This window comes from Mercenaria mercenaria, chromosome 3 (genome assembly GCF_021730395.1).
Source record: "Mercenaria mercenaria strain notata chromosome 3, MADL_Memer_1, whole genome shotgun sequence".
Classification (NCBI taxonomy): Eukaryota; Metazoa; Mollusca; class Bivalvia; order Venerida; family Veneridae; genus Mercenaria; species Mercenaria mercenaria.
The window spans coordinates 27,748,789-27,772,750 of NC_069363.1; the positions used below are offsets into that span (position 1 = coordinate 27,748,789).

A 23,962-nucleotide genomic window follows, 5' to 3' on the forward strand; every position below is an offset into this window, starting at 1 on the left:
AATTCGTCCTCCAATTCATGGAGTTTGAATCTCTGTGGGATGTTCCAAGGTGTCCATTCATATCTACTTGTAAGTTTTTTTACGTTGATTGCCAATTGTAACAGACTGAAAATACTTCAGCCCTGGCCGGGAATCGAAACAATGATCTCTCACACCTGAGGCACCTGAGGCTGACACTCTACAATGTCGCTATAAAAGTTAGCTCAACAGCAATAAAGTATAAAAGCACTCTTATACTCTACCTTAGTACAGTTATTCCTCTCTTCAGTGTGCTATAACCTTTCTTTCACAACTTTGTGGTTTAGTGAAAAAATTTCAGAGATGACTCATCCTATGTTATGTGTTAGTATATAATTCAAGATTTCTAGAGCATTTTTCGTTTGTTTTTTTTTACCAATCATCAGGGTTAGGGTTTGCATTATTAGTGACATTTGCTGATCTAAGTGTTGTGAGTTGTGATTTTGGGTAAGCTGCGTGTTGGAATGTGGCTTCCCTCTTGGATACGTATGCATTTTTTTCTAATTGACATGCCAGAGCATAATCAGCATGTGGTCCCAACAGGTTGACTAAATTTGTGTTAATTTTACCTAAGCTATAGTCTGCCCACGAAACCGTTTTGCCATCAGCATAACTGTAAATTTCACATGATTTTACATGTGAAATGTCATTAAGTAGTTATTGAAAAGATTGGGACCTAGAATAGTGCCTTGAGGTACCCCTTTCACTATTTCCTAAAACTGACTTTTAACATGTTCAACTTTTTATACATTTTCCCATTTTTAAACCTTTTTAAAAGATGAAGAGCACTATCTGATGCACTAAAAGTTTTAAGTTTTAGAAGAAGAAGATCATGTAGCAAAAACTCGAAAGCTTTTGAAAGATCCATCAGTATAGTACATATTTATGATCATATTGGGCCTGTTTCCATTCCTCAATGACTTTTAGAATAATAACCTTGCCTAAAAGCTGATAAATAAATATCAAAATGTTTATTAAAAAGGTTTACTAACTGTGCGTTCATGGCTCTTTCAAATATTTTAGATATCATGCTCACTGGTCTATGGTTATTTTGTCAAGTGTGCTGTTCTTTTTGGTAATGGTGTAACTTTAGTTTTTATTAAGTTGTCTGAAAAAAAAACTGTTGTTCAGAATGATCAATATTCAGAATGATCTATTGATTCAAGCTGTTATAATGGTCGACAATAGAATGTTTTGCTAATTTGACAAGTTTAGATGAGAGTCCATTATGGCCAGATGCATTTTAGTACAGGGATTATCATTTTTTTTACAAACAAACTTTTCATTTACATCTGTGAAGTTTAAGTCAAGAGTGGAATTTTTGTTTTGGAGTAAACTGCTTATATCAGGGTGTATATTATCTAAGGCAACAGATTCGTCTCCAATATATTTAGCTACATTTACAAAATGATCATTGAAAACCTCGCTTACCTTTTGTTGATTATTGATTAATATTCCGGCTTCAGATAAAATCGTATCTTTTTGGCTTTATGGAATATAAATAGATAGTTAATGAAATAAGCATTGTTAATTGTAACAGCACGGTATGTGTAACTGGTCAGGAAAATATATTTTCTCAACTAAACAAAGGTTGCCAGTACAGTGGACGCAACTTGACCTCGATGGTTGACCTTTGTATTATAATAAATAATTAGGCACAACCTATTATTGAAAAGGAGGTACGTAAAACGCTTCATCAATTAAAAATATCAGTGGTATAAGCGCTTGAATTCAAGTACTTGTTTTTGTTAAGTTAAGGCGACCCTAAGCACCCCTTATTTATATAATGAAACAATCGATATGAATAATCAGCCTAAGGCCAACCATCGCGGTCAAGTTGCGACTACTATAAGTGTAAGTTATGTCTACTTTTAGTCACATGTTTACACGGTGCTCTTAATACGGTACCATACGGTACGCTACGAGGACTAGACATAAGCCTTAGTTCCGGAAAATTGGAACTCTGGGAAAATATATTCGCCATTTTGATGGAGGGAATTGGAAATTAAAAATATTGCAGTTTTAACGGTTTTGCAAGTACATTTTAATATGTCAGTAGTTAAAAAATAATCTGAACTGATCTGCATGATAATTACATCAGATAAAATGATGTTTTGAACTTGCTTTGTCAAAACGTTTGAGGAAAAGTGGAGAAGAAAATGTGACCTTTTTTAGCACCGCGTTTTTCTAACGATCTGAACAATAACATGCCTTTATTTACTTTATGTAAATCAATGTTAAGACGAGTTAAATTCTGTTTTACTGAAGTCAAAGTGATATATTCTGACATTTTTTGCTTGTAATATGCATTTCACAAGATGACTGAGTGGTAATACTGTAAAGAACGGTGTCAATATATCCAGGAAATTTTATCACATTTGTTCATGTGGTTACAATTTCTGAAGATGGAGGAAGACATTTTGTAGCATACATTGTGACTTGCAAGCACTTGTTGCTTCGCAAAAAAGTGATAATAAAAAAAACTCTTCATTCCTGAACAATAAACAACAGAACATTAGCTTTGTTGCGGTGCTATCATTTTCTTGCTCAGGATCTGTTGAAATTTGTCATTTGTGCTCAGACGAAAATTGAGTGCCTTAAACTATACTGTTAATATTTATTTTATCTACTTAAAATCATTAAATATAACAGCAGGACATATTTAGATATAAATATCATTTTAAATCATTTTGACACGGACAACAGAAACAACAAGTCAACTGACTGGTCTACAACCAATCTTTGTTGGGTGAGTGTAAAGACCAATTCAAATTTTTTATTCATGTGAAGTGAGACGGTGTATATAAATTTATTATGTTTTCATTACGGCAATTGAAAGCATGAGGACTGTTTTAGATATGCTTAATAAACACGTTATTATGATTTCCTTTTTAGGTTTTTCATAAATTATTCTTATCTAGAGCTGTTTTGTACATGTTTATCAGAAAATATCTTGAACTAATGTTTACTCGTTATATTGTATCCGACGTAAAATAAAGCTTCTTGTATTGCCAAATGTCAAGGCTTTGAGAAGGTAATAAGGTAGTCCAACTAATTGTATGCAAGTCACTATATTGTGATTATTTTTGCACAGGTCAATATCTCTCCTCCACATAGAAATTAGGAAGGACTTTTCTGTGGTGAACCTTCAGCTACGGTACTATGCGGCAATTTTTAATTCGCATTTTAACAATAAAAAAAAAATTTTTAGATGATAGCATCATGTCCCATAACTCTGACATGCATTTTTGGACTTAGAAAATCCTGGTTAAAATTTTGCATGCAACTTTCTATCTCCAAAACTAATGCTGCTACTGGATAGATATTTTAAAATTTGGGGTAATATTACTGCTTCTTGGACAACAATTTGAATTGTCAAGCATTGGCTGTCTTACGGACAGCTCTTGTTTTTTTTAAGTTTCTTACTATAGCTTTGAAACTTCATACATTTTTTGTCAACAATTAAGATAAGTAAGAATGCGAAGAACCATAACTCTTCCTACATACTGTCCACCACTGTAAATAGGAGTAGAAATCAGCTCTAGGCAAGAGGAACTTTTTTCATACATGTACCTGTCAAGTTTCCAGAATACAAAAGAGTGAGATTTGTGCGAGACATCAGGGATATAAATTAACACTCAGACCCTATTAGCCAACTGGGCTCATTACAGGCAAATTCTAGTGGCCCAGCCTAAAAGTTAGGGGCCCAGCTATTATTAGCGGGAAAATATACTAACAGCAGTTTAGATTGACATACTTAATAATAAGTCTTGTAATTTGCTTTCTGCCAAAATACATCAATTTCTTAGATATAATTACAGAACACTCGTCAAACTCGCACTGAAAAGGAAAGTTGTAATCAACCAGTGCATGACATGTTCTAAATATAGGACACAGCCTCTCAAACACAGACGCACTTAAAGTTTGAATGATTTTTGCAGCACTAGAGGATTTGGGTTGTTTATGGGCATTTTGATAGAGGCTGCATGCTTATAGACATCTGAATTCTAGTATTTTGTTACATTGTCGAGTTACAGGTCACTCGCAATTACGAAATTATTACTTGTACAAAAAGTACAAACCATGTTGCGGTCGGTGTTCTATGCAGCCGCAGTCTGTTAACAGCCCATTTTTCATTAAAAGTTCTCATTGGCCTTTGGTCTTTAAATAATCCTGATATTTCCTTTTGTCGCCGCGACCGGCCGTTCTAAGCTCTTTAACAACCTTCAATAAACCTCTACTTTCTAGTGCTGTATTTCTATGGGCGCAGCCATTGTTAGTGATGGAGTAAATGATCCGCGTATTCCGATTGGTCGTAGTATATATCGGTAATTTTGATTGGTCGATTTAAGCGACGTAGTGCATATTAATAAGACAGTCTCTGAAAAACACAGAATATTGAATAGGAGAATCCAAAGCCATTCGCCGGCTGGGCGACTATTTTGGAAAACTGACTCGACCAGCTTGAAATCTGGTCGCAGTGGGCGACTGGGCGAGTGTTAATTAATATCCCTGGTCATGAGTGGGAGTGGGTGCGGGAGTGGGTGTTTAGGGGATTCCCCCAAAGAAATTTTTTTTTTAAATATACATGAAAATATGTATTCTGGTGCTTTCTGAGGCCATTAATATGAATTTCAGGTCCACCCTAAGGGCCTTTTATGCCTTGCTTTAACACATTTATGGAAGACACATGATTTTTTTGTTTAATTTTATTTCATGATAGATCTACAAGAAAATTTAGTTTTCTAAAAAAACAAATAAAAAAAATAATGTGATTTTGTCAGTGAAACTGTTTAGAGTTTTTATTACAGCTGTGATATAAAATGTATCTATGAACCTAAATGTTTAATACAAAAACGTCTCAACGTCTCACTGATCTACATATTCTGCTTTTGATTTGAAATGTACTTTCGGCTTGAACCTGCACCGGAAAAACAGTTGTGCATACAACTTATTTCCTACATAGCTTGCAGAAAGCAAAACTAGGTCTATTGTCTGCTTTTCTAAGCCAAGGAAATTCCAGTTCCCACGCGTTGTTAAATTTTGACGAATAGTTCTTCTTTTTTCTGGCATCTTCATGTTTTTTGTGTCGGTCAAGGTCAAGTGGGCGAATGGTTCTAATACTTTTCTGACAATGCAACATCCACGAATAGCATAAATAGTAACCAGTCAGTCAATATCGATGATTTATGTAATTCGCTCGTAGTCATACAGAAATTAACGCATTAATTTGATTGGTACAATCTCTTTTGGGAAGCTTCAGTTAAAGCAAAAACTGGCCAGAACCAGTTTTGGCAGGTCCGTTACGTAATCAGTACATTGAAAATGACATCTGACGTGTTTTCTGTTTATTGTTGTCTCATCCTGTCTTAAAATAACGATGCCAGATGGCAAATTAGAGAAAATAAGTGGTCCACAAATTATTTGGTCTGATTTTTTTAGAAAGCTTGAGAAAATGCTCCAAATTCGTTTAGTCGTGATCAAACCTTGAATTCATGAGAATCACGATTCAAGCGTCAGACTTGACAGGTATGCTTTTTTTAAAAAAATATATACAGATTGGATGGAGCCTTGCAGAAGCAGATCTAAAAGATCTAAAACAGAAGTTAGTTTCTTGTTAGTAAGACTACAATCTTGTCTGTTTCAGTGCCACATTACGATTGCATTAGCTAGACACATGAAAGTCCAAAGAAAGATTCTGCTTATACCATATTAATGGACTGAAGATAGATCCTATCTGTAAAAATTGAATTGCAATAAAAGTACAGATTGAAGCAGGAAGGTTTAAAAAAATATGTGGAGCTCAGAGAATTTGTTTGAATTCTGATAAATAATATTTTCTCACATGACAGTTATTTTGCTTTGCAGCAGCCTTGCTATGGCTATGGTTTAGGATGGCCACAAACAACGCTCCTAAGCATGACTTTGCTCCGGCTTGGCTGAAGATTCCAAATTCAGAGAATTCTGTAAGTGAATTTCTGTTTATAAAGATCTATATTCTGTTATTAAAGGTCAGGACACAAAAATTAACTATAAAGATCTATCCTCTGTTTAGGTCAGCACAAAAAAATTTAAGGCTGATTACAATAAAGATCTTTTACTATGCCCCCGAAGGGAGGCATATAGTTTTTGAACCGTCTGTCGGTGTGTCCGCAATTTTCGTTTCCGTTCCATATCTTTGTCATCAATGGATGGATTTTCAAATAACTTGGCATGAATGTGTACCACAGTAAGACGACGTGTCGCGCGAAAGACCCAGGTCCGTAGCTCAAAGGTCAAGGCCACACTTAGGCGTTAAAGGTCATTTTTCATGATGTGCATTCGTGTCCGGTCTACATCTTTGTCATTGAAGGATGGATTTTCAAATAACTTGGCATGAATGTGTACCACAGTAAGACGACGTGTCGCGCGAAAGACCCAGGTCCGTAGCTCAAAGGTCAAGGTCACACTTAGACGTTAAAGGTCATTTTTCATGATGTGCATTCGTGTCCGGTCCATATCTTTGTCATCCATGGATGGATTTTCAAATAACTTGGCATGAATGTGTACCACAGTAAGATGACGTGTCGCACGCAAGACCCAGGTCCGTAGCTGAAAGGTCAAGGTCACACTTAGACGTTAAAGGTCATATTTCATGATAGTGCATTGATGGACATGTCCAGTCCATATCTTTGTCATTCATGCATGGATTTTAAAATTATTGGGCATGAATGTGTACCACAGTAAGACGACGTGTCGCGCGCAAGAAACAGGTTCGTAGGTCAAAGGTCCTAAACTCTAACATCGGCCATAACTGTTCATTCAAAGTGCCATTGGGGGCATGTGTCATCCTATGGAGACAGCTCTTGTTGGCAAAAGAATTGACCCCTGCAAGTAAAAGTTGACTATTTGACTAATGAACATTTTAAAATCATGTCATAGTTTGGCATTTGAATCTTTTTATGCCCCCGAAGGGAGGCATATAGTTTTTGAACCGTCTGTCGGTCTGTCAGTCTGTCCGCAATTTTCGTGTCAGGTCCATATCTTTGTCATCGATGGATGGATTTTCAAATAACTTGGCATGAATGTGTACCACAGTAAGACGACGTGTCGCGCGAAAGACCCAGGTCCGTAGCTCAAAGATCAAAGTCACACTTAGACGTTAAAGGTCATTTTTCATGATAGTTGGGCGTGTCCGGTCCATATCTTTGTCATCCATGGATGGATTTTCAAATAACTTGGCATGAATGTGTACCACAGTAAGACAACGTGTCGCGTGCAAGACCCAGGTCCGTAGCTCAAAGGTCAAGGTCACACTTAGACGTTAAAGGTCATTTTTCATGATAGTGCATTCGTGTCCGGTCCATATCTTTGTCATCCATGGATGGATTTTCAAATAACTTGGCATAAATGTGTACCACAGTAAGACGACGTGTCGTGCGCAAGACCCAGGTCCGTAGCTCAAAGGTCAAGGTCACACTTAGGGCCTGGTGCACAGTAAAGTGCCCAATTCAGCAAAAAATCATGTACATAGCTCCATCTTCCAAAAAATACATGGTAGAACTATGAAATAAAGTTTATAAGTAAGGTATGATACAGATGTAGATGTGGAGATGAACATTTATCATGAAAATTTAGAAATCAATTTGTGCACCAAGTTTAAGTAGGCAAAAATTAGCCATTTTTGCATGTAACAGGTTAGCATCAAAAATTTCATCATTTTTGTAAGCTGTCTCACAGAAATTCTGTTCTTTTTTACATCTTCACTATTAAATTTTATGAACGAAAAATATCTTAACTTTCATTTGATATATAACATCATGTACTTCTGTAATTCTTGTTCTGAGAATCATGGTTTGAACCAAAGTTGTATGGATGTAACGCCCTAGAAATCTGAAAAAGCTACACTTAAAAAAGTGTAGAGAAAAGTAGTATCTTTTGGTGCTAGAACATGTGAGATAGCCTTGAAAAGTTTGAATAATATGTAAGTTGAAAAAGTCAAAGTATCATTTCTGTAAATCAAGTCTATATATAAATATGGCCGAATATCTCATCAAAAGTGAGTTTGTGACTAGAAATCCGTAATGTCCGTCCCCCTACCATAAACTTCATTAAGTGTTATAAAACTAGAAATTTGCAGCATATTTTTATTACATATGATGACATGAGTAACATTTCCAAAAATTGTTGAAATCCATCAAGCAGTTTTTAGCTCACCTGTCACAAAGTGACAAGGTGAGCTTTTGTGATCGCGCGGTGTCCGTCGTCCGTCGTCCGTCCGTGCGTCCGTGCGTCCGTGCGTCCGTAAACTTTTGCTTGTGACCACTCTAGAGGTCACATTTTTCATGGGATCTTTATGAAAGTTGGTCAGAATGTTCATCTTGATGATATCTAGGTCAAGTTCGAAACTGGGTCACGTGCCATCAAAAACTAGGTCAGTAGGTCTAAAAATAGAAAAACATTGTGACCTCTCTAGAGGCCATATATTTCACAAGATCTTCATGAAAATTGGTCAGAATGTTCACCTTGATGATATCTAGGTCAAGTTCGAAACTGGGTCACGTGGGGTCAAAAACTAGGTCAGTAGATCTAAAAATAGAAAAACCTTGTGACCTCTCTAGAGGCCATATTTTTCATGAGATCTTCATGAATGTTGGTCAGAATGTTTATCTTGATGATATCTAGGTCAAGTTCGAAACTGGGTCACGTAGGGTCAAAAACTAGGTCATTAGGTCTAAAAATAGAAAAACCTTGTGACCTCTCTAGAGGCCATATTTCTCAATGCATCTTCATGAAATTGGTCAGAATGTTCATCTTGATGATATCTAGGTCAAGTTCGAAACTGGGTCACGTGGGGTTAAAAACTAGGTCAGTAGATCTAAAAATAGAAAAACCTTGTGACCTCTCTAGAGGCCATATTTTTCATGAGATCTTCATTAATATTGGTCAGAATGTTCACCTTGATGATATCTAGGTCAAGTTCGAAACTGGGTCACGTGGGGTCAAAAACTAGGTCACTAGGTCTAAAAATAGAAAAACCTTGTGACCTCTCTAGAGGCCAAATATTTCACAAGATCTTCATGAAAATTGGTCAGAATGTTCATCTTGATGATATCTAGGTCAAGTTCGAAACTGGGTCACGTAGGGTCAAAAACTAGGTCATTAGGTCTAAAAATAGAAAAACCTTGTGACCTCTCTAGAGGCCATATTTCTCAATGCATCTTCATGAAAGTTGGTCAGAATGTTCATCTTGATTATATCTAGGTGAAGTTCGAAACTGGGTCACGTGGGGTTAAAAACTAGGTCAGTAGATCTAAAAATAGAAAAACCTTGTGACCTCTCTAGAGGCCATATTTTTCATGAGATCTTCATGAATATTGGTCAGAATGTTCATCTTGATGATATCTAAGTCAGATACAAAACTGGGTCACGTGGGGTCAAAAACTAGGTCAGTAGGTCTAAAAATAGAAAAAACCTTGTGACCTCTCTAGAGGCCGTATTTCTCAATGGATCTTCATGAAAATTAGTGAGAATGTTCACCTTGATGATATCTAGGTCAGGTTCGTAACTGGGTCATGTGCGGTCAAAAACTAGGTCAGTAGGTCGAAAAATAGAAAAACCTTGTGACCTCTCTAGAGGCCATATTTTTCACGAGATCTTCATGAAAATTGGTGAGAATGTTCACCTTGATGATATCTAGGTCAAGTTTAAAAGTGGGTCACGTGCCTTCAAAAACTAGGTCATTAGGTCAAATAATAGAAAAACCTTGTGACCTCTCTAGAGGCCATGTTTTTCAATGGATCTTCATGAAAATTGGTCAGAATTTTTTATCTTGATGATATCTAGGTCACATGTGCTCAAAAACTAGGTCACTATGTCAAATAATAGAAATAAGGATGTCATACTCAGTTGAACACTGGGTCATGTGGAGATAGGTGAGCGATTCAGGACCATCATGGTCCTCTTGTTTAGATATTGACAAAAGTGTAAAAGTTATCTGTAATGTCCGTCCCCGTAATGTCCGTCCCCACTTATCATTGATTTTGAATGTTGTATATATATTATTATTTTCTATCAAATTCAATTCCTTTTCTTTCTGTTTTACCAATAAGAACTGAAATTTGAAGAAAATGCATTGAAAATCAGTAATATACATTATTTTGTGACATTTTTTCTTAAAAACACAGTGTGTGTAAAAAAAATGTCAAAATTTGTTGAAATCTTCAGCAAAATGAATCAGTTTCATACATGAATTTTACTTTCATACAAAGAATTCATGCAAAAACATGAAAAAAGACTAATGAGTATATATATATATAAAGTAAAACTTTGCCAAACATTATCTATAAGCATATTTAAAGTGTTGGGGGACGGACATTACATTTTTGGACTAAAACTACATGTTGAAAAAAGTAAGTAGAGTTTCAGTCCTCAGTCTTCTTGAAATTTATAGTCTTGTAATTTATAGGTTTTAACATCATATCCAAAAAACTCTGCCCCTCTTTTGTCCCTAATTAAAATAAACTTTTTGAAATGCTACCATAAACACTTGATCCCCCTCCCCTAGTGCCCTTATGTATATTTCTTATCTTTTATATTTTCTCTTACATTTTCATCTACAAAATAAAGGGTCATAAGATGCATCAAAATCATTCCTTAATTAAAACAACATAACTAATTAGTGACCTATTGAAATGGCAACAACATGCCATAAAACACAGGTGGCCACAGAAGATCACAAATCACACTTTCTCAACAGGGTGCCAATATACAAGGGACCATAAAACCCCTAAACTGGATCTTAATTGATCATTATGGAATCTTTACCTAAAACAACACTCTTTGATGTAAGTGTTATAATCCTGTGCATTGTATAAAATTAAAACCCCTAGTAAGGATATATTTTGCCTTTTTTGCCAAAGACTTCCCCCTTTAAAAAAAAAAAAAAAAAGGCATATAATTAAACAGTGACAAAATAAAAGACTGGTACAAGTATACAAAAAATGACAATGTGTTGAAGTGTTATATTTTTTCAATCATAGACAGAACATTATTATGTTATCATTATTTCTTTCTGTGCCATTAACACAGCACTGACAGAAAGCTAAACTGATACAGTAATATTATGGTCTTCTACATACTGGAAGTTGTTAGATATGGATTAGTTTTATGTCAATGCTTGTACCGCATGTTTTTTTTCTTTGAAACAGAACAGTACTTGTATATATTACATATTATGCAGTGAAGAATTGATTGTAAAGCTGATTTTGACAAATACTGTTAATACTAGTAGAATACTTTTTGAAAATTAGTAAAATACTTAGTAAATACTTCAATCTCGCTAGCTTTTTTAACTGCTATTTAAATGAATGTTTGAAATGTATTTCTTTTTGACATTTAGTAAAACCATTTACTATATTTATGGACATATTACCTATTGAAATGACACAAATGTTTGCTTAGTTAAGAAATTTAAATTTCAGAGTAATTTATGTTTCAAAGTAGTTACAAAAGCTGAACCAGTCATTTTATGTAATGTCCGTCCCCCATTTCCGGTACTATTTATTTATGATATTTTCTGCTTAAATGTAATATAAATAAGAGTATTAATGTTTCTACTTTGTTGTTTGTATTAATTACTTGCTTTAAAGGTGTTTTCCTGCTGTAAATGTTCCATTTTCCAAATTTTATATTAAAGTGAATTTTACGATTAACAGAAAATGATCGTAATTTCAAAGAAATTAGCTATATTTTTTTACAAAATGGAAAAGCAAAGAGTAAAGGCTTATAAATTCTTGATCTGTGACCTCAAACTATTAGAAAATACACATAAAAGAAGTGGTTTTGCATAAAACATTTACAGCAGGAATCTAATTAGAATGAAGGTGTAATGTCCGTCCCCAACCCGACATGGCAACTTGAATCCACTTTTTTGAAAAAAAGTCCCAAAAAGTTGTCTATTTGGGTACTGATCCTTGCGCACAACATGTTGAAGTGTAGAAAAAAGGTATTTTTCAGGGCAAAGTAAAAACTTTATTTTTTGACTTAGATGCTAACCCAATTGGGCACTTTACTGTGCACCAGGCCTTAGACGTTAAAGGTCATATTTCAACATAGTGCATTGATGGGCGTGTCCGGTCCATATCTTTGTCATTCATGCTTGGATTTTAAAAATATTGGGCATGGATGTGTACCACAGTAAGACGACGTGTCGCGCGCAAGACCCAGGTCCGTAGGTCAAAGGTCCTAAACTCTAACATTGGCCATAACTATTCATTCAAAGTGCCATCGGGGGCATGTGTCATCCTATGGAGACAGCTCTTGTTTCTGTACAGAGATCTGTGAAGTAAATCAACTAAGAAGTAAAAGCAGTGTTTTCCCTGACGCACAAATCCTGCGTCATAGTCACATTTTTTTTAGAAATGTCCCGTACAAATAAATTCTGTGCATCACAGTGGACGCAATTTCTTGCAAAACTAAATCTAAAAAGGTTAGAGACCACCAATTGTTTTCCCATAGACTTACATTGTAACATTATGGCGTGTACGGCCTTCCATGTATATCTTATTACAAGTTTTTCAAGAACTATCTTAGTTCTACCAAAATATCGGATGAAAAACATATGAATAGTGATACTTTATTTAAGTAATTTTCGTGTGAATGAGATGACCCCCTGTTTACATCATTGACATGGCGGGAGAACTTCGTTTGATAAAACTTTTTTTCAATACACATAAAATGTAGCAAATTTGTCAAAATGTATAATAAAATACTGTAAATGCAGTGAAAATATATCAATTTTGAAAAAATAATCACTTCCTCAGTGTGCGACATTAACGGTAGCCCGATCGCCAATGGCTACGAAAAATCGACTCGGGCGACAGAAAATTGGCAGACCGTAGCCCGTTGGGCTATGGAAAATTCTGAGGGATAACTTTACCAAAAAGATCATTGCAAACGTGGGACCAAAATAGTTTCTTTGAAGCTTCAAACTTCGCTCAAATCCAATCTCAAAGCGAATTCAAGTCGCCCGAATTTTTTTTTGGATGCGCACCCTCTAATCTTTTGACAATTTGCACCATGTCATAATGTGCGTTGAATACACATATGCACTCGCTGATAGCATAATTTAAGCTCCGCCTACTTCAGGTACTTGTGAGATTTTCGCGAGAAGTTTAAAAGCAAATCAAATTATCGGTTTCACCAGAGGCAATTGTAATAGGCCAATCAGCGCCGCTGTTACGTCTTTGACACTTAGCATTTAATTGTCAACACGTGTGAGTCCTTTTCTAAAGAAATTATCAATTGCATATGCGATTTATTGGAATTATAGACACAATTATTTGGTATCCATGGTAAAAGAACGACATGTAAAGTATTAACTTTGTAAAACTAACTTTGATGGATGAATTGATTTGAATACCGGTATGTATTTCTAGGTTTGACACAGTTTACTTTCAGTTTTATTCAATGAGAAACTGTTCACACAAGTGGTGACTCTGTATTAAAATGTGTATGGTAAAATGATGTAACTAAGAAAATGAATGGTCATTGAATCAATCCACAGCGTCGAGGTAGAAATATAAAAATTAATGGAGTCTTCCAACTTCTCCCTAAAGTCTCCCACTTCTCCTTAGATCAGTTTGAGGGATAATTGACTTCTCCCAAAAAATAATGGGCCTAGCGAGACCCCTGGTCAGTCTACTGCCAAGCTATTTCTTGTCTACAAAGCTGTTTAGATCTCTTTTCATGACTCTGTGTCTTTGACTTTCTGCACAAGTTTGTGAACACTGTTTCAGATTTTGAAATCAATTCTGAAAAACTCGTACATATTTCTGAAATATATCAGTATTCACCAACCTACAGTAGTATATTGAAAGAAATTAATTATTACAAGAATGAAAGTCTTGTTCATTCTTGAGCGAAAAATTGATGGGGCTACGGAAAATTCTGTCGGGCTACAAAAAATTGGAAGTCCGTAGCCCCATTGGCTACGGTGTTAAAAAGTTAATGTCGCACACTGCTTCCTGGGTTTGTTTACATGACTGACCAATCAGAACGCACAGACGTTACCTTATTCCCAGGTATACACTTATCTCATTCCCAGTAAGTTCCCTGTACTTTTTTGAATTGGTGGTCTCTGACCAAAAGACCAATTTTGTTTACAAAGAGCGATTTTCCGAAAATGTACTTTCAGTTTCATAATCATATGCAGACTGGCTCAACGATTTTCTAAATTTGCGTCTATTCACATTTCACAAATTTAATAACCAGTCTGATACTTTGACTAATTAACACTTTGTAAGTGTAACGGTTGTTATCGCTGCTCACTACTAGTACCAGTAGTACCAGTCTTGATCACGTGGCCAAAAGAAACCAAATAACATAAAAATAAGTACTTCAGCATCATCCGCGTAGATCTATAATTGGTATTACTTTTGTTATGCCCCCGAAGGGAGGCATATTAGTTTTCAACTGTTCGTTAGTTCGTCACAATGTTAACTTTTTGCATTAAGGCACTTTACTCGCGAACCACTGCACCCAGGACCTTCAGACTTCACATGCTGATAGTACTTACTGAGTACACGACCCCTACTGACTTTGGGGTCACCAGGTCAAAGGTCAAGGTCACAGGGGCCGATGTTAACTTTTTGCATGAAGGCACTTTACTTGCGAACCACTGCACCCAGGACCTTCAAACTTCACGTGCAGATAGTACTTATTGAGTACACGACCCCTACTTACTTTGGGGTCAAAGGTCAAGGTCACAGGGGCTAATGTTAACTTTTTGCATGAAGGCACTTGTGAACCACTGCACCCAGGACCTTCAAACTTCACATCCTAGTAGTACATATTGAGTACACAACCCCTATTGACTTTGGGGTCACCGGGTCAAAGGTCAAGGTGCTGCGGGGGCATTTGTCACATTAGTGACAGCTCTTGTTAACATTTTGTTTTCTGCTAGAAATGTTAATTATGTCTCCCCCAGGAGACATATTGTTTTTGCCCTGTCCGTCCGTCCGTACGTCACACTTCATTTCCGAGCATTAACTGGAGAACCATTTGACCTAGAACCTTCAAACTTCATAGGGTTATAGGGCTGCTGGAGTATACGACCCCTATTGTTTTTGGGGTCACTCCGTCAAAGGTCAAGGTCACAGGGGCCCGAACATTGAAAACCATTTCCGATCAATAACTAGAGAACCACTTGACGCAGAATGTTGAAACTTCATAGGATGATTGGTCATAAAGACTAGATGACCCCTATTGATTTTGGGGTCACTCCATCAAAGGTCAAGGTCACAGGGGCCTGAACATGGAAAACCATTTCCGATCAATAACTAAATAACCACTTGACCCAGAATGTTGAAACTTCATAGGATGATTGTACATGCAAAGTAGATGACCCCTATCGATTTTGGGGTCACTCCATTAAAGGTCAAGGTCACAGGGGCCCGAACATTGAAAACCATTTCCAGTCAGTAACTTGAGAACAACTTGACCCAGAATGTTGAAACTTCATAGGATGATTGGTCATGAAGAGTAGATGATCCCTATTGATTTTGGGGTCACTCTGTCAAAGGTCAAGGTCACAGGGGCCTGAACATGGAAAACCATTTCCGATCAATAACTAGAGAACCACTTAACCCAGAATGTTGAAAATTCATAGGATGATTGGTCATGAAGAGTAGATGACCCCTATTGATTTTGGGGTCACTCCATCAAAGGTCAAGGTCACAGGGGCCTGAACATGGAAAACCATTTCCGATCAATAACTAGAGAACCACTTGACCCAGAATGTTGAAACTTCATAGGATGATTGTACATGCAAAGTAGATGACCCCTATCGATTTTGGGGTCACTCCATTAAAGGTCAAGGTCACAGGGGCCTGAACATTGAAAACCATTTCCGGTCAGTAACTTGAGAACCACTTGACCCAGAATGTTGAAACTTCATAGGATGATTAGTCATGCAGAGTAGATGACCCCTAACGATTTTGGGGTCACTCTGTGAAAGGTCAAGGTCACAGGAGCTTGAACATTGAAAACCATTTCCGGTCAGTAGCTTGAGAACCACTTGACACAGAATGATGAAACTTCATAGGATGATTGGTCATGCAGAGTAGATGACCCCTAACGATTTTAGGGTCACTCTGTTAAAGGTCAAGGCCACAGGGGCCTGAACATGGAAAACCATTTCCAATCAATAACTTGAGAACCTCTCGACCCAGAATGTTGAAACTTCATAGGATGATTGGTCATAAAGAGTAAATGACCCCTATTGTTTTTGGGGTCACTCCGTTAAAGGTCAAGGTCACAAGAGCCTGAACATTGATAACCAGTTCCGATCAATAACTTGAGAACCACTTGACCCAGAATGTTGAAACTTCATAGGATGATTGAACATGCAGAGTAGAATGACCCCTATTGAATTTGGGGTCAGTCTATTAAAGGTCAAGGTCACAGTGGCCTGTTCATGTAAAATCATTTTTTGGAAATAACTTGAGAACCACTTGACCTACAATGTTGAAACTTAATAGGATGATTGGACATGCAGGGTAGATGACCCCTATTTATTTTGAGGTCACTTGATCGAAGGTCAAGGTCACAGAAGCCTGAACAGTGACTTGAGAACCACTAGGCCAAGAATGTTGAAATTTAGCGGGATGATTGGACATGCCAAGTAGATGATCCCTATTGCAGCCAACCATCAGTGTCTCTTTGACTTTCGCTCCTGACCCCTATTGCATGGGTGAAAGTTTTCCGGAATACTCCGGAAGTTCCGGATTTTCCATCTCGGCCGGGATCGTTTTTCCAAATCGTCTAAATCCGGGTCGAAATTCGGGGGGGAGGGGGGAGGGGGTGTTGGTATTGTGTCATCAATCAACAAAGCTTGAAAAATCAGTCGATCGGCGACAAACACAATCGACTCTGTTTATCACATTTGCCGTTTGCAGCGCATCTCGCATATTGTCAATATGTAACGACAATTTTGATTGGCCCGCATAGGCGCTGTACTTCAATGAAAACAACTGTTACGTTTTTCATAAATTTTACATGCGCCGAAAAGTTCCCGCGCGTCAGAATTTGCACGGACTTTTGTCTGCAGCATGCATTTCTCGATTTCTTGCATGCAATTTTATCTTCAAACACCACGGACATGTAGCTGCCTCGTATATTGCGAGTTATGTCTTATACGAGTATTGGTGGGTTAAAGTCTGGATAGGGACGAGTGGACCTCTCTGTATGCTCATCCGATCGGACGCGTGGATTTTACCTCGTAACTTTACCAAATGCAGAAATTACATCCCTAAAACTAACCTGGATTGACTGGAATTTACCCGCGAATCGTAAAGATATCAAAACGTCATACCAGTAATTTTCCATTCCACGAACACGTGCGACCTATCGTAATAATAATATCTAATTTAGGCTAGATCGCCGTTACTTTTGTTTATCGACACGTACACAAAAAACGCGCGTAGTGCATTCATTTTTTAATATAATCGCTTCAAATTTTCAAACACCGCTTGAGAAGTAATACAGTTTGAATTCTATAACGATTTTAATAAGATATCGACAGAAATGTAGGCAAAAGTCTATAAAAACGATCGAATTTTCATACATTTATTTGTAAAATTTCAAACAGCGCGATCTTAAATATTTATTTATTTCTAAAAGTAAATAAATACTACATTCTATGGTCATAAAATTCAGACTTTTGACAAGAAAGTACAAAAAACATAAATAAAAAATCTTAAATAATAAAAAAAGCGGCAGCTATTTCAATACAGGGTAAAACAATTTTTGGCAAACAGATTTCTGTGTAATGCGGCAGAATAGGTTACGTGACCTCGTGAACGTAAATAGAAATATGGTTTTAAAATAAAGCAGTATGATGTCGCTGTGGTTTTAAATAAGTTTGATAAGTAAATGAATATTTGTAGATGTATTTTTGACACGACACTATGTGAGATATTCTTCTCAAACAATAATGTAAAAAAAAATAGGGCAAATAGGTCACTTATCGTTTGACACATTTACCTGTCAGTTTATACGGGATATTGCACATTCGCTTTTAAAAAAATTAAAGAAGATACTTTTTTTACTGTTTTAAAGAACCGAGGCGGTACGATCAGACATTGATGTGTCACATGGCGCGAAAACATGACGTAATGCCATGACAATCTCGGGCAACTTTGATCTCCACTTCAGATGCCATGATACCGACACACTTCTTTTAGTTCTTTAAGGGGGTTTTAACTGATGACGAAAACAAGGCCAGTACTTATTTTATCAACAGAATATTTACCGATAATTGTTAATGTTTTTTCCGCTTTGAACAGGGTGGGTTGATGATAATTATTTTTCGGATTTTCGAATCCAAAGCAATCTAGATCAGATAGGATACAAGAAAAATAATTAACAGCTGCATACTGATAAAAGGAAGCAAGATTCCTGTTTGTTTTATATTTAATGTTCGTCCCGGCAGTGCAGGACCGAATGTCCGGCCATTTTTGGCAACTTCCGTGATGTCTGGATTTTATTATACACACCTTGTAAAGAGTTCCAATTATAAAACAAGCGTCAACCACGAAAAGTCACTGTAATAAAAAAATATTGCAGTGATGATTACTCGATCCCGTTACGTACCGAAATTTACTTCAACTGTTTGTTTTAAAACATCATTTCAGACGACCGTTTATATAACTATTCGCTCACGTTTTTCATGACTTTCACGTGCGCCTAAAAGTTGCCGCGTCAAAGTTTGCACGGACTTGCACACGCATGTCTTGATTTCTACGGTTTGCACGCTTTTTATCTCCAAAGTATCGATCTTTCCACAGGAACAGAGGAAGATCAAGATTTCTTTCGGGGATTAACACGCCGTAATTAGGGCTGCACAGGATAGTGCCTGAAAAATAATGTTTTTAACCGCCAGCGTACAATACTTAGGACTTAGAAAGCAAACATGGTAACAAATGGAGATGGGCTTGGCTATCTGAATGTGACACTGATGGTGATCGATGGGGTCTTTGGCTACGAAAACCGGATATTGCAGGGTCTGCATTTTGTGAATGTTTTGCCAGAACATTAAAATATGGTGTCATGAAAAAACAAAAATGTTGCTAGAATTTTCAGGTAGTTTCAGTCTGAATCTTACAAAAATATGTTGAGGGTATATTGTTGAAACAAGTCCTTGACTTAGAAAAGTTACTGTTAACTGAAAATCATGCATTTTGTGCAATATAATAAGTAAATTTTTGGCACACATATAAGGGTAGAATAGGGCTGTTCTAAGCGTTCAAAATCACTAATTCTCAGAAGCTTCCGGGGGCTTCGCCCCCTGGCCCCCCTACCAGGGCTTTGCCCTGGACCCACCGGGGGCCCTAGCGGCCCCCAACCCCCCAGCAAATTGTTCAGGATTTTCAATATTCCATACTTTCACCCTTGCTATTGACTTCTTGCCTATAGGACTTTGCATTGGGGGAGACATGCGCTTTTTTACAAAAGCATTTTCTAGTTGAAGTTTTATTTTTATAACAACACCAAAGCAGGGCCCACGCTAGACTGGCTCCCGTCCCTATGTTTGTTCTTATTTACGTATATCAGTTTTCTTCATTAAGAGGGAAGTAACTCCAGAAGGTTGTTTCTACATTGACTTTTTTTATTGCCCCTGGCTCCGAACATAGGTTATATGTATGGTTCAGCCATCAGATAAAACTGCTATTTTAGAGGTTTAAAAGTTTCTTATAAAATGTTTCCAATATTAATATAAAAGATAACCATGCAGCCAGGGAGCCAGGCTAGGCCCACGCTGTCGTTCACCACCGCTGGCGAAAATGGATTTTTCTACATAATGTTTGAAAATTCTAAATTGTAACCTTTTTAGAATTTTTGACAATATTAGCAGCATTGCGTTTGAGTTAGATCACCTGTTTGTCTGTGAGTTAACATTTAATTAGAAAACTTGTGTTTCTGCTATAACACTGGTCAAACCTAAAGCACATGTATAAATAAAAAGTCAAACATCAGCTGTTTTTACCCTCATTTTATTCAGTGACAAAGACAAGGAGACAGTCACTAGTATAAGTAAAACAAAGTTTTATTCAAAATACTATATTACTAAAACTATACCTGTATGACCCCCAAAATTTGAAAATGACCCCCAGAAGTGAAAAACGGGGGGGGGGGGGGGGGGGGGGGGGGGGGGTCACAATGACCCTCGTTTTCAGAAGCCAAGAGAAAACACTGTAAGAGGTCCTGTTTGTAGATTTAAAAGGCAAACGGATTTAAGAATCTTTATTGTAATTTGACCTAAAACTGTCATGCTCTGGTTTATTACTGAATCTTGCTTGTTTATGTAAGTTACAAAAACTTGCCTTTTATACTTAAGTACATGTACAAAATATCCCAAATTGGCACAGGTACTGGACCTAGGATGGGAAATATGTTAAGGAAAAAAAAAACTGTTTCATCCATGAAAAAAAGTTGTTATAACTTATATTCTATGATCTTCTTTAATTAGATATTGAGTGAAAGAAAGGCTTTTTTAATAATTTTATATCCATTTAGATCTCATAAAATATATGTTGCAAAATTTGTAGAAAGACAAACCACATGTCAGTTTAATGCACACAATAATATCTTTTGAGGCAAATGTAATGTTGACAAAATAGTGAACAATTAAGCATCTGGTGTAATCTGTACTCTGCAAAATTCCATCTTTGATACTTATACTAATTTTTGTATTTTTCAGAAGCCACCCGGCAATAAACAAGGTGAGACAAGCACAGATGATAGATTCAATCGTAGCTCTTATAGGGAAGATACTACTATATCACACAAAGGCCCATATGAATCTAGTAGGCTGTATCGGCAGTATTCATTAGAACATAATACTGATGGAAGTAAGGGCTGTGCAGCAATACTCCCGAATAGCTGCCTGGCTATTCCTACCTGTAATCACCTGGAACTGATATGTATATTCTGGTGTAGTCGTGCTGTAGTCTCATGCTGTTTGATATTGTTTGGTCTCCCTAAGTCTTCACGCTTGTGGCTCATCAGAACTCGCAATAATCACTCCAGTTCAATTCTTTTCCGATTCTTTTCCTTTAAAAGCTGGAATTATTTGAGGAGCTATTTTAACTTGAAAAGATTACAGAATGAAAATTTGAAGTTTCTTAGTTTCTCAGTCAGCTTGACATTAGTATTAGATATATTCTAAACTGATTTCTTCCCTATGTGCTGCGATTGCCATTACTATTAGTTTTGTAGACATTTCTTATATTTCATATATCTTCCAAAAGCAAAAATACATGTTTTCAGTTAGTAATTTATCTACATGTACTTCATTGTTGTACTTTTGTTGTTCTGAATTTACTATTCAAAAAGGAAAAGAAGTTTGTTAAATTCATTAGAAAATACTTACTAAATATAAATGCTGCACTGCACGATCACAGCTTTTGCTATACCAGAAGTTTCTACTTTGTAGTTAACTTCCGGCTTATATCCTCTGCAGATACACAAACTTATTTAATACCAATTTTACAATGCATATAACATCTATGTAATAATAAAGATGGTGCTGTTTTTGCGGCAGTGTTAGCCATGTCTAGCAGTTATGCAGTTTAATATGCATTTTTTGTTTGCATTTCTTGTGAACATGATGGCGTATTTATGCATTCACAACTACACGTGGTGTATTCTAGAATAGATAAACACTTGAATATCAGTAGCAGTATAAAGAGCAGTAAATCAAAGGAATACCAATGTTTAACTGATTCTTTTGATTTTTAGCTGGACTATTCGAAGACTAAGTAGAGCTATCCTACTCACCATGGCGTCGGCGTCACACCTTGGTAAAGTTTTTCGTACCAGTCCACATTTTGACAAAGTCTTTTAAGATAAAGCTTTGAAACTTTCAACGCTTGTTTACCATCACAATGTCCAGTTTTAGGCAAGAGTACATAACTCCATCAAGGATTTTGGCTAAATTATGGCCCCTTTTGACTTACAAACCTTGGTTATGTTTTTCCTACCAGTTCATATTTTGTGTAAAGTATTTGACATATGGCTTTGAAACTTTCATCACTTGTTTATTATAACAGTCTCTATTTGCAGGCAAGAGTACATAACACTGTCAGTTATTTTGGCGGAATTATGGCTCTTCCTGGACTTGGATACAAGTCTACGTTTTGTCAAAATTATTTGACATGTCGCTTTGAAACTTTGAACACTTGTTTATCATCATGATTTCCATCTGTAGGCAAGAGTACGTAACTCTGTCAACTATTTAGCTAAATAATGGCCCGTTTTACGACTTGGAAATCTGTTTAATATTTCATACCAGTCCATATTTTGCCTAACCTGTTCGTCATATGGCTTTGATACTTTGACCACTTGTTTACCATCATAGTATACATATGTAGGCAAGACTAGCTTGACTATTCGAAGATCCTGGTTAAAGTTTTGCATGCAAGTACATATGGCTATTACTTAAAGGCATATAGATTTGAAACTTATTTTTTCTTTTTCTAGATCAATTACCAACCTCACTGGGTCCAGTCCCATTACTCTGACATGTGTTTTCGGCAAATTATGCCCCCTTTTGGACTTAGAAAATTCTGGTTAAAGTTTTGTGTCTGCAAAACAAATGCAGATCTTAAACTGAAACTTCACATGTGTTTTGGGGTTATAAAACTAGATGATTGCATCAAGTCTCATAACTCTGACTTGTATTTAGGGCAAATTATGCCCCCTTTTGTACTAAGAAAACTTCTGGTCGAAGTTTTGGCTGAAACTCTATTGATATTCTAACATTAGATTAATATTCCTGCTTCTGTGACAACGATTCAAATAGTCGAGCACTGGCTGTCTAACGGACAGCTCTTGTTTGACATAGAAATTAGGTACGTTTCGCATACCATTCTATATTTTGTTAAAACTGTTTGATACATGAACACTTACCATCATGGTCACACAGCCATATAGTGTAAGAGTTATTCAGATCCACAGAACGAAACAAGTCTATCTGTATATAGAAATAGAAGCAGATTGAGCAGTTTTGCTCTAAGCCCTTGAAATACAGGTAGATTGTGCGTCTTACCTACTTTTTTGTCTTTTGTCTGAAAATCTCTGGTAATATTTTACCCCATACTTCCATCAATTATTTGAATAGTCGAGCACGCTGTCAACAGGCAGCTCTTGTTTTTGTCATATTATTTTCTTCATTACACCCCCACCAAACATGATTTGGGGGGGCTATATAGGAGTCAGTTTTGTCGCGTCACGTCCCGAAATCCATACCTCAGTTATTACTAAATGGATTTGATTCAGACTTCAGATGCCCCCGTTTACTTAGTATTTAAGGTTAATTTTGATGCATTTTCACTATATCTCTGTTATTACAAAATGGATTTGATTCAAACTTAAAATAGATGTTCCATCTTATTACCTACATCACGTGACACAAGGTGCATAACTCTGACACCAACTTTTCATGAATTATGCCCCCGTTTACTTAGTATTTAAGGTTAATTTTGATGCATTTACACTATATCTCAGTTATTACAAAATGGATTTGATTCAAACTTAAAATAGATGTTCCACCTTATCACCCACATCATGTGACACAAGGTGCATAACTCTGACACTAACTTTTCATGAATTATGGCCCGTTTACTTAGTATTTAAGGTTAATTTTGATGCATTTTCGCTATATCTCAGTTTTTACAAGATGCATTTGTTTCAAACTTGAAGTAGTTGTTCTACATCATCACCCACATCATATGACACAAGGTGCATAACTCTTGCACCAATATTTCCTGAATTATGCCCCCTTTTTGCTTAGAATTATACTTATATAGTGTTTTGATACACTTTATCTGTACCTCTCTTATTATTTGATATTTTCTAACACAGACTCCAGCTGTTGTGCAATATTCATTCACCATTGGAGTCA

The 23,962-nt window shown here is 36.5% G+C and overlaps 1 protein-coding gene across 1 annotated transcript in view; it reads left to right on the forward strand.

Annotated features, from left to right (window-relative positions):
• The first annotated feature begins 1,978 nt into the window (after positions 1-1,978).
• LOC123525210 (vasculin-like) overlaps positions 1,979-23,962 on the forward strand; it is a 55,210-nt gene continuing 33,226 nt past the window's right edge. Inside the window, exons 1-3 of the mRNA XM_053539640.1 lie at positions 1,979-2,767; positions 5,887-5,984; positions 20,759-20,960. Coding sequence (XP_053395615.1) covers positions 5,913-5,984; positions 20,759-20,960 — 274 coding nt within the window. The 5' untranslated portion in view covers positions 1,979-2,767; positions 5,887-5,912. The remainder of the gene's footprint in view (positions 2,768-5,886; positions 5,985-20,758; positions 20,961-23,962) is intronic.